This window comes from Salvia splendens, chromosome 10, assembly GCF_004379255.2.
Source record: "Salvia splendens isolate huo1 chromosome 10, SspV2, whole genome shotgun sequence".
Classification (NCBI taxonomy): Eukaryota; Viridiplantae; Streptophyta; class Magnoliopsida; order Lamiales; family Lamiaceae; genus Salvia; species Salvia splendens.
In genome coordinates this window covers 5,785,525-5,804,775 of record NC_056041.1, presented here as the reverse complement: position 1 = coordinate 5,804,775, position 19,251 = coordinate 5,785,525, and the positions used below count along the sequence as shown (strand labels likewise).

General features: G+C 39.5%; 2 protein-coding genes and 1 non-coding gene across 3 annotated transcripts; 1 reads left to right on the top strand and 2 right to left on the bottom strand.

Annotated features, from left to right (window-relative positions):
* Positions 1 to 4,158: 4,158 nt before the first annotated feature.
* On the top strand, positions 4,159 to 4,242 carry TRNAL-CAA. The gene has a single exon. It is a non-coding gene; the product is annotated as a tRNA-Leu (tRNA).
* Positions 4,243 to 4,340: 98 nt separating this feature from the next.
* LOC121752425 (pectinesterase-like) lies at positions 4,341 to 6,417 on the bottom strand. Its single transcript, XM_042147495.1, has 2 exons — positions 5,256 to 6,417; positions 4,341 to 5,137 (listed from the first exon to the last, which is right to left on the bottom strand). The coding sequence occupies exons 1-2, from the start codon at positions 6,259 to 6,261 to the stop codon at positions 4,443 to 4,445; spliced, it is 1,701 nt and encodes a 566-aa protein (XP_042003429.1). The 5' UTR covers positions 6,262 to 6,417; the 3' UTR covers positions 4,341 to 4,442.
* An 895-nt stretch (positions 6,418 to 7,312) lies between these two features.
* On the bottom strand, positions 7,313 to 13,531 carry LOC121752426 (pto-interacting protein 1-like). The gene is made up of 8 exons (XM_042147496.1): positions 13,219 to 13,531; positions 10,135 to 10,260; positions 9,414 to 9,661; positions 9,205 to 9,331; positions 8,320 to 8,593; positions 8,072 to 8,204; positions 7,879 to 7,965; positions 7,313 to 7,641 (listed from the first exon to the last, which is right to left on the bottom strand). Exons 2-8 carry the CDS (start codon positions 10,217 to 10,219, stop codon positions 7,510 to 7,512), a joined length of 1,086 nt encoding a protein of 361 aa, XP_042003430.1. The 5' UTR covers positions 10,220 to 10,260; positions 13,219 to 13,531; the 3' UTR covers positions 7,313 to 7,509.
* Positions 13,532 to 19,251: the final 5,720 nt, after the last annotated feature.

The window sequence follows — 19,251 nt, the reverse complement described above, 5'->3', positions numbered from 1 at the left end:
TGTACTATAATTTTTCTACTCTCGATTTTTCCTCTCTTTTCGCATGAGTGCACGAGTTAAAATTATCTATATACCCCTATAGGGTTGCGTTAAAGATAGAACCATTCTTAAGTGTAGAACCTAGAACTCTACATATTTTATTCATTGGATGAGGAAAAAATGACGGTCAAGATTAAAAATCATACATATTAGACTATGTTTTCACGACATTCCGGACTCAACATGTGAAAAAACTCACATGTTGATGGAAGAATGAATGAAACGAAGAAGAGTCCATGCATGCTTTATTTTTTCACTTCTCTGCATTCACCCATTAATAATAGTTTTGGTTGTAATGGGAAGTTGCTGTGCAAATCAACACCATTGGATTAAAAGATCTAACGACCTCCGTTTAGCATTTGTTCTACGTTTAAGAATGGTTCTACGTTTAAGAATGGCTCTATCTTGATCACAATCCTACCCCTATATATATATATATGAATCTTTGTTTTGTGCATTTTTAATTCATATATTTTATATATCTTGAATCCAACATCGAATTTCTATTGGTCGTCATCAACTGACATAAGTATCGACCAAAGTCCACAATTGTTCAATGGCGTGGTTCATATGAATGTTAGTTAAATTTAATTGTAGGGGTGGGGAAAATATCAAAATATCAAAATATTGTACTTACCGTATAAAAAAAATACCGAAAATATCAGTTTTTCAAAATACTGCAATTTTCGGTACGGTGTCATACCATACTGAAATCTTTCGGTACGGTAACCGTATCAATTTTCCTATACCGTGGTATACCAAATATTCGATATATACAGTAGATTAACTATTGATATAATTTTTATTTAAATAAATAGTTTCGGAAGCAAAACGTAAATTATCACATTAAGAAGAGAGAAAAAGCGGCTACTTAGCTAGTAATTATATTAGTACTAAATTTATAGCTATTTATATATAATTAATTAGATATATCATAAATGTCTTTAAGTAATTAATGAGTATGATATGAGTAATTATATTAGTACTAAATTTATAGCTATTTATATATAGCTATTTATGTCTTTAATGAGTAATTAATTAGATATATCATAAATTTATAGCTATTTATATATCATAGAATTGCGGGAGCTAGTAAAAGTCCTCAGTCAGCAAGTTCAAGAGTCTAGAAGAAGTGGCTAGTAGTATTTGAACTAAAATTGTGGAAACTAGTAGTATTAGAACTTAATTTGTGATTGGATTGGATTGAAATGTGAAACAATATTTTGTATCTATGTAAAATTTGAATTTTTGTCATTCAATTGAGTTATTTCATACTATGATTTGAAAAAATAAATCCTAATATTAATTTTTAAAAAAATTACAAATATTTAGTAGAAAGTATTTTAAAATAAATGTTGAACAGCAAGCACAGCGGTGCTTGCAAAATGAAGTCAGAAAATGGAATTATTTTTGCGAGCACAAGAATGCTCGCCGAAGTTGAATTTGTGACTACATTGAGGAAGTATTGCAAGCAAAAAATTCTTGCAACGGCCACCAGATTTTGCAAGCCATTTTGCGAGCACTAGTCAATGTGCTTGCAATTTTTCAGAATGTGATTGCTATTGTTCTCGCAAATTTTGCGACAAGCGAAAAGGCTAGCACCATTTCTACTCGCAAAGTGCTTGCAAAATGATGTTTTTGCGAGCATAAGTGCTTATTTGCAAGCACTTTGGTGCTTGCAAATCAACGTTTTTTTTTGTAGTGAACTGACATAAGTATCGACCAAAGTCTACAATTGTTCAATGGCGTGGTTCATATGAATGTTAGTTAAATTTAATTGTAGGGGTGGGGGAAAATATCAGAATATCGAAATATTGTACTTACCGTATCGAAAAAATACCGTAAATATCGGTTTTTCGATATACTGCAATTTTCGGTACGGTATTATACCATACTGAAATCTTTCGGTACGGTAACCGTATCAATTTTCCTATACCGTGGTATATCAAATATTCGATATATACAGTAGATTAACTATTGATATAATTTTTATTCAAATAAATAGTTTCGGAAGCAAAACGTAAATTATCACATTAAGAAGAGAAAAATAGCGGCTACTTAGCTAGTAATTATATTAGTACTAAATTCATAGCTATTTATATATAATTAATTAGATATATCATAAGTGTCTTTAAGTAATTAATGAGTATGATATGGGGTTGGGTGAAAATTTTCCACGTGATTTCATCAGTTTAAAATATAAATATATATTTATTTTTAGAATATAGTCTTAAAATGAAGGCGACTAATTAACAGGCATTTTACAATTTATTAGTATTATTTAAAATTCATAAATGCACTGTATAACCAATTAAGTGACAATAATCATTTTAATTCATCAACTGTTTTTTAGAAACTTTGTTAAAACATAACTAAATTGGAATGTTTGGGAAAACTATTCGGCGATACGTTAAATTTGGGCTCAATCTTCTTTAGGTCGCCCGATTGGGCCATGGCTATTTATATGTTGCGCTTCGGCCCAATAATAGAGGGGCATGGTTTATTCCTCCTCGTCACATACTATAATTATTCTATAAATTGATTTTAAGTATAATTTCCATTCAAATCATAATTTTACTTGACAATTGTCCCTCTACGCTTTAATATGAAAAAAATGGTGCTTCGGAATCCACAATCGTTACAACAGATTGTCTCAAAATAAATCGTACTACTTACTACGAGACAATAGCAAATGTCATAAATGCTATGGTTTAATTCGCCACGTTTGAAAGCTCTGTAGTTGTGATTTAAACTCTCACTTTTTCCAACTGATTATTGCTTGTGCTTCTGTCTTTTTCATGAAAATGATTAATGATTTTACTCATTTACCATGTGATAATTTGAACCCCGGTCTATTAAACGGAAACTCAACTAAACACTCTCTTAGTTGGTAACATCCTTTGCAAAAACACTTGTCTTCAGACAATGAAATCAGAGTTAAAAGGAACATCCATCAAACAAACATGGAATAATATCATTAGACACACACACACCTCTAGCTATTTTAACACTCTATATATATCAAGTGTGAAACAGAGCAACTTAGCTATCCATGAATACATACAACACAACATATGTCTTTTTCACATGAGAGTGTTGTAATAATTCAAATTATGATCCAAAGAGCCTGATTCAATCCAGTGCAAATCCTGCAGCAGAATGAGATACTGTCTGTGGACGTCCTCGGCCGTCTTGCGCCCTCCCACCACAGCCGCCACGGCCTACCAGCGGTGCGGATGCTTCTGATCCACCGCCGCCAGCGCCACCTCAAACAGCTTGTTCTCCTCCCAACTCCACCCATAGGCAGCTTCCCCTAACTCCACCATTACTCTGTTTCCACTTTGAAAACCAAAATAAGTCTACACTTAAATAACTACCAACAGTATAAAACTAGGTAGATAGCAACCTTTAGTTTACATTTTGTGGTGGTAAGTAATGAGAAATAGACAGATAATATTGATATTTGCTAGCAATGGTAAGACTGCACATATTTTATGTTATCTTGTCAATTTAGACCACATTATCTACCAATAATACATAGGTCGGTGAACCATAACATTATTAATCTCCCAATATAGACTATCACATCTTCCATTAATATGTGTGTGCATGAGTATACTAATTAGGAAAAAAAAAGATGGGAAGAAGTTCAAAATGGACATAAAACATGTTTCTTGGGTTTGTTTGTTTATATGTTTTTTGTTACAAAAATGAGTTTAAAATATCTTGATATGAGTAGAATGCAAGAATTTTACTTTGCATGGGGTTGGTGGAGTAGGAGTTTTAGAACATTTCATGAAAAATAACAACATAAATTGACTATAAAACTCAAACCATCTACATTATAAATGGAATTCGTTAAACATATATGATGATTGAATTTCAAAAGAAAAACAGGACTATTTATGTAAGTAAATAAATGAAAAAGAATCCTAACATACATGGATAGTTCTTATATGAATGTAAATAACATTTTTACGTATAAGATTTTCTCTAAATTGTTCTTCTTCTTTTGGTTGAATAATCAATCGGTTAAATATAATGAAATATTACAAATCAATTGTAAACAAGCAGTCAGTTAAATATAATTAAATATTACAAATCAATTGCAAACAAGCAGTCAGGATGGCCGAGTGGTCTAAGGCGCCAGACTCAAGTTCTGGTCTTCGAGAGAGGGCGTGGGTTCAAATCCCACTTCTGACATTTTTTTAATACATTTTGGTAATATGACCGGTCTTATTTATTTTTTCAACATGTCCAATATTTTCCTGGCAAAAATGTTAAAAATGAAGTTTACGAAATCAAAAAAATTATTAAACCAAGATTGCATTGATAGTATCCCAATAGTGTCGATGTTACATAGTGATCAAAGTAGTTAAGTTCAGTCCAATCCAACCAAGTAATCAATACAAGCCCATTTGCACAGGCACACCGGTCTGCGGCAGCCACTCATTGGCACGAAGGAACTGTCCGGGTGTGAACTTGGCGGCCTCAGCCGCGCTGATCACCTTGAAACCCGAGAAATCCTTGTTCCGGCCATTGGTATTCGCCCCGGGGCCGGTGTTTCCATGCTCATACATAAGGCATGTCTTGTGATTGGTGGATCCATCCCAAATCTTCCACCCCTCGGGCCTAATAAAGTCCCCCAGGGTGCTCTGCATCACCACGGTCAGCGCATCCTGCTTCCACGGCCGCCCTAGGAAGGTCGGGATCTCGAACCTCACCGGCCACAGGTAGTCGTCAGGGACGATGGAGCAGTGGTGGAGGACGAGGCCGTTGCTGCCGCGCGGGATCTCCCTGCCGTCGGCGGTCACGGTGTTGAACTGGTTCGGTAGGGGCTTTCGCACGATGATCTGGCTGTCTTGGATCACGCAGTCGCCCTTGCCGAAGATGAAGTCCACCGTGCCGTAGATGCGGCAGTTGCGGTAGAATTGCTTCAGATTTTGGTAGTAGAGTGTGTCTTGAGAGGCCTCGAAGCTGCAGTCGAACACCGATGTCTTGTCGCCCTGGGACCGGAAGGCCACCGCCTGATGGCCCTCAGGACCGGCTTCGTTGCGGAAGGTCATCCCTCGCGCGATGAATCCGGGAGCTTCGTTTGCTAAATATAATTTTTTTGGGTTAGTAAATAAACAGGGCATTGACGTTTGACCTATAAGCACTCTACCACGAGACCAACACGCACACATTAATAATTGTAAGTAGTAATGGTTAGTTACCAAAGGTGGCGGTGTGCATGGTACTGATGTTCATTTTGGCGTAGTTCTTCCTTCCGGTGACGATTGTTTTGGCAATGCCATCTCCATAGATGAAGATGTTAGGCTTCTTCTTATCAACGATGACTTGCTCGTCGTAGACACCGGCCTTCACGTAGATCACGAATCTCCCGTTGAATTTCGGCGGGTAAGCGTTAACCGCATCTTTGATGGTCTTAAACTTCCCGCTCCCATCCTTGGCCACCACGACATCCGGCACCAGCTGTCCAGCCACTTGCTTGGCCAATAGCCTCCTATCACCGGCACCGAACCAGTATGGAAACCCGTCATCCAAAGCAAGCAGGCGGCGCTGGGACAACGTCACCTGCTTGTTCGTGGGGAGCTTCACGTCGAAGAGCTTTAGCATCTCGGTGAGCTCCGCCATGATGTTGACCGCATTGTGGGTGAGATGGTTGGCGTTGAGCATCCCGCTCTCCACGGCGGACTTGTACTCGGGGCTCTTGATCTGGTCGGTGCAGGTCGTCTGGAAGGCGTACACGGCCGTCATCCAGCTCAGCAGCTCATGTTGCTGCTCCCGGAGACCGGCCAGGTCGGCGGCCTTCACCGCCGCGATGGAGCCCTGCAACATGTCCACGGCGTAGTCGAGGAGATGCTTGCAGTCCTCCACCGCGACGTGGTTGTACTCGTCCTTAGACTTGTCAGTGTTGATCTTGTTGGTGGCCAACAATGCGTTGTTGACCTCCTTGAGGGCAGCCTCCACCACAGCGTGGATATAATCGCTGGGGGTGGAGGAGGCGTTTTTAGCGACTGATTCCAAGGTAGCAGCACATGCTTCCTTGAAATCCGTCGGCCCACAAATGGAGTTGACCATTTTCATCGGTGGCGTCTTTAGATTCTTTGCTTGTTCGGCTTCGCCGCCGTTGCTTTTTATCACTACAATTACACCGATCACTACTCCTACCACTAGTAGAAGCGACACTATAGGAACAGCAATCTTGGCCGCACCCATTTTTTTTAATTATTATTATTACTATTATATATTTTTTTTTCTTTACTTTCGTTAGAAAAATCTAATCTATCACCTGAATGATCAGGTGATAGGTTTGGGAAAGCAAAGATTGAAAAAAGGACAAAAGTTTATTGATGGAGGAACCAACCAGTTACACTGGTATGGAAAGGGTGGTGAGATAAATGGTTTACCACTTGCATTTTTATAGAGTTTTAACAAATGGTTAAACGGAATTTTAGCTATAAATAATGGTTTAGGAGAAATAGTTAACTTTGAATGATGAGTTATGTACATACCTTAGCAAGATTAATGGGAGGCCTCTAGTTAGCATCTCCCCTTAAAATTCGGTGTTTTTCACCGTCTCATTACTTATTTTTAGTACTGTAATGAATTGGACTTGTATTACAAAAATGTAAAATCAATACTGTGTATGTGAATTGAAGGTCTGTATTCCGTTTTTTTATTTTTTTTATTAGTTTGAATTATCTTTTTCTTCAATTTTATTTTGTTTTGTTTTGTTTTGTTTTGTTTTAGTGTACTTTTATAGTTATTAATTCAAATTCACTAATATAACTAGAGCTTATAAGTATTGTTTTATGTGTTTATTATCTAGATAAACAAACTATATCTAAACTTTGATTTTAATTAATTCTATTTATTGGTCCAAAACAAATCAACTTTTTAATATGGAGTATAAAATTCACATAAGTTCAATTTGTTTTTCAGAATGTTGCCATAATGCCATGTTTGGCAATTCATCATACATATTATCGCTATAAAATCTACGATAGTAACTTCTAATAATACTCATGATGTAAGTGACGGTCACTAAAAATAGTAAAAAAATAATCTAAAAGTTGTCTCAAAAGTCTCTCTTTGTTTCAATAAGAAGATTACACTTCGGATTTTGTTGTTTCACTTGGTGATTATAGACTTTTTAAGTTTTGAATGTGTTAGCAACACCACTTAAACATATTTACTTCACTCTTTCCATGCCGCCCTCAACATTCCAAATATTCAGATTTCTATTTTTCAATAATCGGCATGCATATAATATGAAAAGGGTAGGCAAGTGTCACAACTTGAAAGAATGCCAAATACAGGGATTTTCAAAGTCATTATAATACACGTTGAGTTGACAAGGAAAAAATAATGGAAATAATACATGCCTCAGGGGACTCTCATTGTTTAATTAAATCTTATGTATATATAGGGGGGGGGGGGGGGGGGGATGAGAGAGAATCTTGTTCATGTGAGTCCAGCTTCACCAGTAGGTCCAGCACGAGTATTTAACAGAGGCTGGAGCGCTTTCACCACGATGCTCATATTTGGCCGAAAATCGGCTTCATATTGTACGCACAAAGCAGCAACAGCAGCCATCTGCATTCAATTTATGATCTCATACCCATCTATTACCATATATGAAATCTTCATTGTGACACCTAAATGTGTGTGTTTGTGTGTGTGTGTGTGTGAAGCCTCTATTTCGTTAGCAAGAATAGTGGATGACTACCATTACATATCATGCTTAAGCTTGCAATTTATACTCAACAAACGAGTTCCACATACAAAATGCAACTCAGTTAGTATTAGTTTGATAAGAGATTCTGTAATTACCTTAGCGACAGCCTTGGGAGGATAGTCTCCTTGTAGTCTCTCATCAATGCATTGCCGGACTTTATCTTCACTCAGTTTTGGCGTAGCCTGGAACATCCAACAACATAATTACAAAGCCAAATAGTGCGAGAACGAGAGGGAAAGTTTTCTAGCATAATTTGGTGTGGAGTGTGGGGGAAATTAAGTGCAGTACCCATGTTACTAAGCTTTGCTGCCCACGGGGTAATGTATGATCAACGGGTTTTCGGCCAGTAAGGAGCTCCAGAAGGACGACACCAAAGCTGTAAACATCACTCTTTGAGTTCAGCTGTCCAGTCATTGCATATCTGCCATATCAAAAAAAGGAAGATATGAACGCATATTTTTAGCAAATGTCTATGTGTTGGGAGAGAAACTGGGCAGGAAAACAGATGCACTTATGCGGAACTGAAAGCGGCTCACTCTGGAGCATGATATCCAAATGTCCCGAGGACACGAGTAGAGTGAAGACGTGCTGCCATATCGGGAGCTTGATTTGACAGATCAAAGTCAGCAATCTTAGCTACATCATCATCAAAAATCAGTACATTGCTGGACTTTATATCACGGTGGACAATATGAGGGTGTGCTTTCTCATGAAGATATTCAAGGCCCTTAGCAGAACCCACAGCAATTTTAACGCGTTGAGCCCAAGAAAGAAGAGGACCAGGCTGTGCTCCTTTAACACCTTTTCTTCCTGAAAAATAGATCAGTGACTTCAAAATGCAACTCATACCTCATAAACTAAAATAATTTATTTTCCTTCTTGCATTCCACCACTTTAGGCGGTTTGGGCCATGGGGACATAACCTCTGTTTTAATTACGCAGTAGCATCTCTCAACAAATGATTTACACTGAAAAAACAATTTAAAATTGAGCTGAATCAAGATGTGATTGTCTACAATATTATGACTCCCATCTAAACCAAAACTTTTTTGATAAAATTCTTAACCAATATTTCAAAGATAGTTATCACTATATCTATAGAGAGAGAGAGAAATCAAGATCCATGACAAAGATACACAGCTTCAGCAGTCTAAAGAGCTTCTGAAACCAAATGCAAATAAAGAATGCCCAAGACAGCAAAACATAGAGCATTTCATGCTGCTTCAATTAGTCAGCACATGCTTTCCCATCTTAATACCGTTTACACAAAAAGATGTAATGATATAATAGGGGATAAACATAAACAAGATACATTAGAAAGCGGCCACATTCACTGAATAAATGATTATTGTGACTGTGTTATACATGAAACATCATATTTCAATCATTAGTCAAAACAAAATGTTAGGTGTTTCACAAACCATGAAGGATGTCATGAAGAGATCCATTAGATGCAAATTCATATGCCAGAACACGTTGGTTTCCATCAACAGAGTAACCAAGTAGTTCCACAAAATTTTCGTGTTTCAGCCTTGACACCATGGATACCTGAAAGTTCAAATGTATGACATTTAAGATATCGAATACTTTCTTCCAAGGACAAGAATTAGAATAAATCTTCATAAGAGACCTGAGCTAAGAATTCATCATCTGGTTGTTTGCTTGCATCCAACTTCTTTATGGCTGCAGCTCGACCATTAGTAAGAATTCCATAATAAACTCTTCCATATGAGCCTTCCCCTATTAAGGAATCTGTGCTAAAGTTACTTGTAACTTCCTTGAGTTCATCCACGGGAATTGACGGAACTGCAATAGGCTGTATTTTCACAGCTTGATCCTTAGATGTGGCTTCAGTAGTGTGATAATTCCCAGCATGGCCTACCAAAAAACTCTCGGTTCATAAAAATCTTCACAACAATGACCAGAAGGAATCATGTCCAGCTAAAGCAAATAAAATTTCATGAGTGTAAAACTACTAGATCTCAGAATTACACTGATTAATGAACACCTAATTTTACAATAAAAATAGAGACCTGTATCAAATCCAATATTCAGTAGATGGTGTTTGAGAAACCCACAGACATTACCCTATATGGGTATAAAAAGGTCAACTTCCAAAATTTGAGTACCAAGCAAATAAGCTTCACAAAATCCAATAACATAAACACCAGAAATCAAACCGATTGCTGTATACCAAAGCTGTAGCATAATGTTAAATTAGGCTCTTTTTAGGGGTCATATAGAAAGATTTAATGTGTAAATTTTCACAAAATGTTGAAACGTGAAAAGAAAATAAAAGCTAACAAATTTTCATGTGGAAACATGAAAGACTATAAATATTGCTAAATTACCAGCTGCAGTTTTTACTGGGTATGGGCCTCCACCATCGGCATTTCTATTGATCTCATCATCTCCGCAACAGCCAAAGCAACTCATATTTCGTTCAACCAAAGGATCTTCTCAAATGTCAATATTGGCTGAGCAAGATAAATGATGATGTGAGTTTGAATTTTTAACAGTCGATTTCATGGAAAAAAGGTTGCCACAAGGTCAGTAACTGTTATCACTACAGCAACTAATAGTTAGCCATGCATATACAACTCAAATACACAAAAATACTCGGCGAGTTTTACATCTAGTCAGCTTATCCTCAGAAGAAATTGTAGCCTAATACATACTTCTTCGAGACAGACACTGAGGTAACAACGGGTCAATTCAAGAAGGTATGCAGTGCATTCAGACCAAAACCCTGTGTGGTCTAATATAAGTCTAAATTCTAGCCAATGATGCTGAAAGCATTTCAAAGTTAATATGTCTGAGAGCATCCGCAACGCGGTGCCGTCGCCGTTCCTATGCCGTTCCTGAGGAACGGTTTCGCGGCGGCACGCGTTGCAGCGTGCGTTCCGTCGCCATTCCGTGCCGCCACCGTTCCCATGCCGTGCCGCGTTTCGTTCCTCCGGAACGCGGAACGAAACGTTCCGCCACGCGCCGAGGCGACGTGGCGGACTCCCATTCGATGCGTGAAGCCCACTCGCTGCCCCGCGAGTGGGCTTCGTCCCGATGACGCAATAATTCATTTTTTTTAAAAAAAATTTCGAATTTAATAAAAAAAAATAAAATTTTTTTTTATTAACGGTAATGAGACCGTTAATTTTATAGCCGTTTGTTTTTTTTTTTATTATTTATTTATTTACTCTATAAATACTCCTATTTCATACTCATTTCAATCACAAACACACATCTATTTCTCTCTATTTCCACCCCAATTTTCATCTCAAATCAACTCTATTTTCCTTCTCCCAAATTTAATCAAACTAATGGATCCTTATGAACAAATGCGTCAAATATTGGAACAATCACTTGAAGAAGATCGACGACGGGAGGCGGAAGAAGCCGCTCCGCCCCAACGTCGCTCCCGTACGTACATCCATCGTAACCGGGAGGAAGCCGCCGCAAGGTTAGTACGCGACTACTTCTGCGATAACCCGGTTTGGGGAGATACGTACTTCCGTCGCCGTTTCCGCATGGGGAAACCGTTATTTCTCCACATCGCGAATACTTTGGCAGCCCGGGAAGAGTTCTTCCAGGAAGGGTTCGACGCGGTCGGACGTCCCAGCCACACGACGCTGCAGAAATGTACTGCAGCAATCCGCCAGCTTGCGACTGGACAAACGGCCGACATGTTCGACGAATACCTCCACATCGGAGATAGCACTGGGCGAATGTGCTTGCTCAAATTCTGCAAAGGCGTCCGGGCAGCCTTCACCGACGAATTTCTCCGGAGGCCAAGCACGGCCGATTGTCAGTTCCTTCTCGACCTTCACGAAACAGTGCACGGATTCCCAGGGATGCTCGGCAGCGTCGATTGCATGCACTGACAATGGAAGAATTGCCCGGTGGCGTGGAAGGGGTCCTACACGAGCGGCCACAAAGGTACCCACCCAACCGTTATACTCGAGGCCGTTGCCGACTACCGCCTTTGGATCTGGCACGCGTACTTCGGGGTCCCCGGGTCGAACAACGACGTAAACGTGCTCAACCAGTCCGACCTCTTGACCGAAGTTTTGGATGGTAAAGCGCCGGCCATCAACTTCGTCGCCAACAATCGGCTTTATAAAATGGGGTACTATCTCGCCGATGGCATCTACCCGAAGTGGCCTACCTTCGTGAAGACGTGCAGTGGGTCTGCGAACCCAAAGCAGGCTCTTTTTGCGCAGAAGCAGGAGGCTGCTCGCAAGGATGTGGAGAGGGCGTTCGGGGTTCTCCAAGCGCGCTTCAACATCATCAAAGCCCCGGCTCGTACGTGGTTCATGGAGAACATGGTCGACATCATGTATACGTGCATAATCTTGCACAACATGATTGTCCAAGACGAAGGACCCGAGGCGGGAAATTGGTTCGACCCCGAATCCCCCGGAAGCTCAACCGCAAGTAGTCCGCCTCGAAGTGGAGCGCATCCGTCTATACAAGAACGGTTATCTATTCGTGCAAGGACACGCGACTCTAGCGCCCACACCCAACTCCAACATGATCTAATTGAGCACATTTGGGCAAACTTTGGCGGATGAAATTATTAAAATTGTGTACTTTTATTTTTTTATGATTTTAATTGTGTGCTTTTTATTTTTTTAAGTTTAAGTTGTAACTTTGTTTTAATGTTGTGTGTTTTTTAATAAAATGTGTTTGTTTTTTTAATTGAATTGAGTTGAAATTAAAAAAAATGAAATTGAATGAATAGTAATTTAAGGAACGGTTAAGGAACGGTTAAGGAACGAGGGTTGCAGGTTCCGTTCCTTAGTTAAGGAATGGAGTAAAAAAGTACAGTGGGGCCCTCAAATAGTGGTTTAAGGAACGGTTTAGGAACGGTATAGGAACAGCGTTGTGGATGGCCTGATGTGTTTCTGATTGTAGGTTATGCTATCAAGCTAATTATGCCAATTTTGTCAATAAAGTTTGAGACTTTTTATCGGCTAAAACATCCATTGCCTGCCTCCTCCGGCACTTCACAAAGAAACTTGATTGTTATACAACTCAAACTATAATTCACGTCAAGTGGAAAAGCAACTGAAGGGGAAAAAACATTATGCAACAGAAATTAAAAGTGAAATTGACAATCTTCTATCAACTCTAAACCCAAAACCATTGTAATTTAACTCAATTGGTATCGGCAAAAGTAAAATGACAGTCTTATATCAACTCTGAGCTCTACACCTATTCGATTAGGCTTTGAAAACGTCAACCAGATCTCGCAAAATGATTCAACGATAAATAAAATAGATTGCAGAGAATAACTGAATTAGCACCAGTAACAGTTCCAGCTGAAAGGAAAAAAAAACAGCGATGCGGTGAAATTGAGATCAAAACGAGCTGAAATCAGTGAATGAGTTCACAACCATACAATTTTCTGATAGAAAACACAAGAAAAAAACACTCACAAATTCAGAAAATTAAACCGATCGGGGGCGATTGAAGTAAAATGCAAGTCAAGCGCTTGCGACTTCTTCAAGCGAGGCAAGCTCCTCCGCAGCGGAATCACGAAGAGAGAGAAGCGTGGTGGCGTGATTTGGGGGACGGGGTGAGAGAAGACAAGATCCAGAGCCCGAAACCGGCGATGAAGAGGGTGTGTATTAACTATTAAGCCAAAATGCGGACTAGATTTTACAAAAAGCAAATAATAATGATCAGATTAATTCGAGCCGTTGGATGAGTCATCATCAACGACTCTGATTCGCTGTGTCTGTATATTTCAACCGGAAAGGCAGCCGGACTTTGACTTTGACTATTCTACTATTATGAACATAAAGTTAAATACGAATCTCCTCTTCTTATTCGTGGAATTGCTTTAATTGAAAGTTCACTAATTTCAACTATAGAAAATACTCCCTCCGTCCCGTGCTACTCGCACGTTTGCTTTTCGGCTCGTCACAAAGTCCTTACACTATTTATAATTTAAGTTAGAATTAATGCATTTAATTAATATGTTAGTTTAAGTTAAGAGCTCTTTTATTAAGTGATGTCTCATTACACCTAAAATTCTTTTTTAATTACACAAAAAAATCAATCCCAAATTTACGGCCTAAAATGAAAAGTGCGAGTAGCATGGGACGGAGGGAGTATATGGTAGTTTTATTGGCAAAAATTTCGAAAGTATTACAGACTTCGTGATTCTGCATATCTCAATTAAACAAATTAAACGAACGAGTATATTACTACTCCCTCCATCCCCAGAGAAAATGCACTTTGGGGACGGCACGTGTCTTAATGTAAAATTGGTAAAGTAAGAGAAATGTAGAGAAAAAAAGTATTTAAAGTATTGTTAGTGGAGAATTGGTCTCAACTCATTAGATATAAAAGACTTTTTAAAGTTAAAAAGTGCATATTCTTGTGGGACGGACTAAAAAGGAAATAGTGCTTATTTTTATGGGATGGAGTATAATTTATTAAGGCAAAACGAGAAGATATTAAAAAGAACATAGGCAACCACATAATTTAATCATAAATATTAAAATACTTAATTCTAATTGTAGGCAAGCATATTTGAGCCCATGCTAAATGAATATGGGCTTAATAGGTTATATTCGGACAAACTACTTTATTCTGTTTAACTGCTTTCCAAATATATTATATTTCACTTTTTCTTCTGTAAGATAAATGTGGCTTTCCAGCTTTCACTTTTTCTCCAATAGAGCATCAGCAGTGGCACGAAGCTCCCGACAGAGTTCCCAACGGAATTCCCAAAAACGCCTCTTGCCACGTCATACAGACTTCCCACTGCACTGTGGCGGAATTCTCCGCGGAATTCCCGACGGACTTCCCACAATAAAAAAAATTCACAAATGCACAAATTAAACCATTTCCGAAATTAAACAATTTACGGAATTAAAATTTCGACGCGAATACGGAGAAAATGCAAACATACTTCATTATAAAAAAGTACATAATTACTAAAAAAGTACATTATTATTAAAATAAAAACCGGCTTCTCACTCCTCGGATTCCCCGCCGCCAGTCCCCTCGTCGTCCCCGCCGCCGCCCCCGTCACCGCCGCTATCCGACATCTCGTCGAACTCCAAATCGCGCCTCATACTGTTGAGGAGGGGTTTAAGCTTCCGCTGGTAATGGGGGTCGGTCGCTTGGCGTCATTCAACCATCGCACGTAACAAGGTTTCATGTGTCACGATGCGGGCGAATGAAGGGTTCTCGGGATCGTTTTGGGGGGTGCTGCCGATTGGGCCTCGGCAGATCCGCTGGTGCTTCCCCTCGACATCCACGCCACGGACTTTTGCCCAACCGGGCGACGGCAGCGGGCCGACGATGTGGGTGTGGGGAACTCTGCCTTGGGGGGGGGGAGTTCCGCGGAACCAGCACTGCTACTGTACTCTCCGGATGCGCTGATCTTCGTCCACTTCAGCCAGCCATATTCAACACCTGCATTGAACTTGGGCGAGGATTGCACCACAAGATACACCCGACCAATATTTGAATTCCCCAAAGCCCTTGTCAGCGTCGGGAACTGCTGATGAGACAGCAGCTTCACATCCTCGGCAGACATGCCGCTGGTTGTCGAGCGGAGGTTGTTTGTGTAAATGCCGGCAAATCGGCTGAGCTGCCTCTTCAACCGATCTCACTGTTTCCGGCATTGCTCTGCATTGTGAGGCTCTCCCCTGGCGGTTTGAACTGGAGGTAGCTTTGGCTAATGCGCCACCACATCCGGTCAATGTGCTGGTTCGCCCCGACGTATGGATCCTCCACTACACTGATCCACGCCTTCGCTAAAGCGACGCACTCGTCCATAATCCAGACGGTCCTCCTGTTCCCGCTGGATCCCTCCCCCACCTCAGCGGCCCCCACCTCACCACCGTACACCGGGACGCCCCGTCCCCTGCCCCTCCCTCGCCCGGCCCTCCCCCTCCTCACTGTCGTCAGTGATGCGTCGGTGGGAGAATCCCGGATCGGAGAAAGCCCCAACTCCTCGAGCGAGAACGTGTCATTGCTAGTGAACTGAGTCTCGAGAGGAGAACTCGTCGGGTTGTCCGTCGACAGTAGGTCCATATAGGGCCGATAGACGTTGTCCACCGGCGATTAGGGGACCCCCTGCCTACTCCCCCCGCAGCGATAGGCGATCCCTGCATCATCATCCCCGGCATCTGGGGCATCATTCCGGTACTCGCCCTGGGCATCTAGTGCATTATCTCATACCACTGCGGGTACATGTTGTAGTACCCTGGCATCATTCCCGATGGCATTTGAGATTGAGGCATCATCCCCGACATTTGAGGCATCGCAGCGGACATCGGCGTACTCCCGCCGATGGGAAAGTGCGGCGCCGATGACTCGCTCGAGGCGGGGGAATCGCTATCGTGGTGCTCCATTGTTCTTCGAAAGAAAGGTATTTTTAGAGAGAGATACTTGTTAATACAAGTGGTGCGAATGAAATGAAGTTCAACGGGACGTATTTATAGAAATTTAAAATAAACATTTAATGCAATAAACGGGAATTCCGCGCGAACGTCCGTGGGAGTCAACGCAATGGCGGAAGTCCGCACGGAATTCCACGCGAAACGTCTCGGAACTGCGAATTCCTCGACGGAATTCCGTATCCGTGCATGCCACGCACAATGGCGGACGTCCGCCACGAAATTCCCGCACGCCGGTGGGAATTCCGCGGTGACGTCCGCCACTGCTGATGCTCTAGGATTAATGTCAAGATTATTGTCAACATCGTTTTTTTAATTCATGTTAATTTATTAATTTGATTTCATTTTTTAAGTATCTTAAAATTTGCTACTTGCGTGGTTTTTTTTACAAATTATATCAAAATCAAAAATCGATATAAGCATTTTCTATGATCACCATTCTTGCTTTATGCATGTAATATTATAAAATTAATGACATTAATAATGATTTTTAGGATATTAAAATTTTTTAAAAAAACGAATAATATGAAACAACATAGTAACATATCCCTTTTATATAGGGGTGGCAAATCGTGCGTGTCGGATCGTTATCGTGTCGACACGATAACGACACGAACACGATAACAACAAACACGAACACGACCCGTTAAGAAAACCTCAAACACGAACACGACACGAAACCCTCAGACACGAACACGACACGAACACGACACGAACCCATTAACGACACGAACCAATTCGGGTCAACACGACACGATAACAACACGTACACGAGATGACACGATAACGACTCGATAACAACACGACCTGATAACGGTTAAACCTATTAAAAATGAAAATAATAAGAATTAATAATATTAAAATATTATTTGTTAACAGATAACACGAACACGACACGAACACGACATGGACACGTATTGTTAACGGATAATACGAACCCGACACGAATACGACACAAACACGACACGAAATTTTCGTATCCTTAACGGGTCGACCCGATAAGGACACAAACCCAATAAGCTCTGACCCAAACCCATTATTTTCGTGTCGGTTCGTGTCGTGTTATCGTATCGTGTCAAAAATTGTCAGCCTTACTTTTATAATATTGGCATTTAATGCATTTATTAAAAATCTAACGGGAAAGATTTTAGATTTTAGTTTGAACCATTAAGTATCTCGAAAAAAATATATCATTAAATAAACTTGAATCAATATATTTTGATTATAAGAAAAGTTTGCAACTAATAGATGGTGCATCATTCTTAGATATGGAGACTACTATTGAACAAGTTGTCAATAAAATATCACGAGCATTAATAATATAAGGCTAGTTTCCATGTGAATTCGACCCAAATGAATTCTTACTTTTTTAAATTAAAAAAAAGGTATCATGCAATGTGAGATCATAAAATCAAATTATAAGAAATTAAAAATACCCTTATTTTAGAACGTCTTAGCAATGATTCTTACTTTATTTAAAATAATATTGTTGCACATAAATTATAAATTGACCAGTGCTTAAATAATTCTGTTGCATATGACAAACATGTGTGATGTTATGAGGATATCAATTTTGTAGCATCTTTGTCTCGAGACTATAGTTTGTAAAATTATTGGGCAAAAAAAACGAATGTCAGGTTGGAAGGTATCTTAAACCTAATTTTGCATGTTAACACACTCTATTGGGCAGATCTCCATCTCCATGCACATAAAGATTTGAATTTAATATTTACTATAGTTTGTAGATCAAAATTATTTATTCCTTTGTTGGATCTACTATGTTCCCTTGTGACCTTGTCCCTATTCTTGCCTTCCAACATTTTGAAAAATCCAACTCGAATTAAACTCATGATATTGTGGGAAAGGTGGTTTTCATTTCCTATGAAAAATATATCATGTGATTGTATAATATAGGTGAAATGTGTAATTTCATGTAAACTGTTGAATATCATAACCACGGTCAAATTTTTAAAAATTACTAGTATTGTAAAGTGTTGGCAATTGAAACTAAAAATATAATATATAACTGTCCCACATCGGTGTCAAGAGAAAACTGAAACTAGTATATAAGTCTCATGGGCCCCTCCTCCTATCACCAATTGGTTTTAGGATGGAACCCATGGATTTCTATCATGGTATCAGAGCGGGTCGCCGACTGTGGGTCATATTTAACTGACCCAGCAGTATATCTGGGCTGAAACCGAAAAAAATGACTGACCCAGCAGTATAACTGGGCTGAAAATTTGGGCCAAGTGGTCCCAATCGATCAAAAAAATTGGACCGATTGTCCAATCGATTAGAAAAAAAAAGTCCAACCCCTCCAAGGTTCACCTTGAAGGGTTTGAGGGAGGGTGTTGGCAATTGAAACTAAAAATATAATATATAACTGTCTCACATCGGTGTCAAGAGAAAACTGAAACTAGTATATAAGTCTGAAACTAGTATATAAATCTCATGGGCCCCTCCTCCTATCAAGAGAAAACTGAAACTAGTATATAAGTCTGAAACTAGTATATAAATCTCATGGGCCCCTCCTCCTATCACCAATTGGTTTTAGGATGGAACCCATGGATTTCTATCATAAAGTTTGAAATGAAGCTATAGAAATAATTAAATATTTTAATCTCCGACATTGTGAATATGGTTTATCGAAAAAACTAATCTTTTAAATAATAATGTCGTGAATTTCTTATTCTGTAAAAAGGGAAATAAAATTATTGAACATCTCGTTTACATTACATAAACCTAAAAAGGAGAAAATAAATAAATGCCCACATAAAAGTGATAGTACTCCACAAAACAATGTAGAGATTAAATTGTTCTCAAAGAAAGAATGCAGGGATTATATTTTTGAGCAAAAGAAGATCAATATTCTTCAATGAAATAATTGTAGGGGATCTTGAAATCCATAATACTACTACTATGAAATGACATGTCAAAATGCGATGACCCTTCCCTTGTTTTTATTCGAATCCTACAATAGTAAATAAATGCCAAGATAGATGGCCTTTCGAAAAATATGTGATGCAAATGGGTTCGTGAACTCATGTG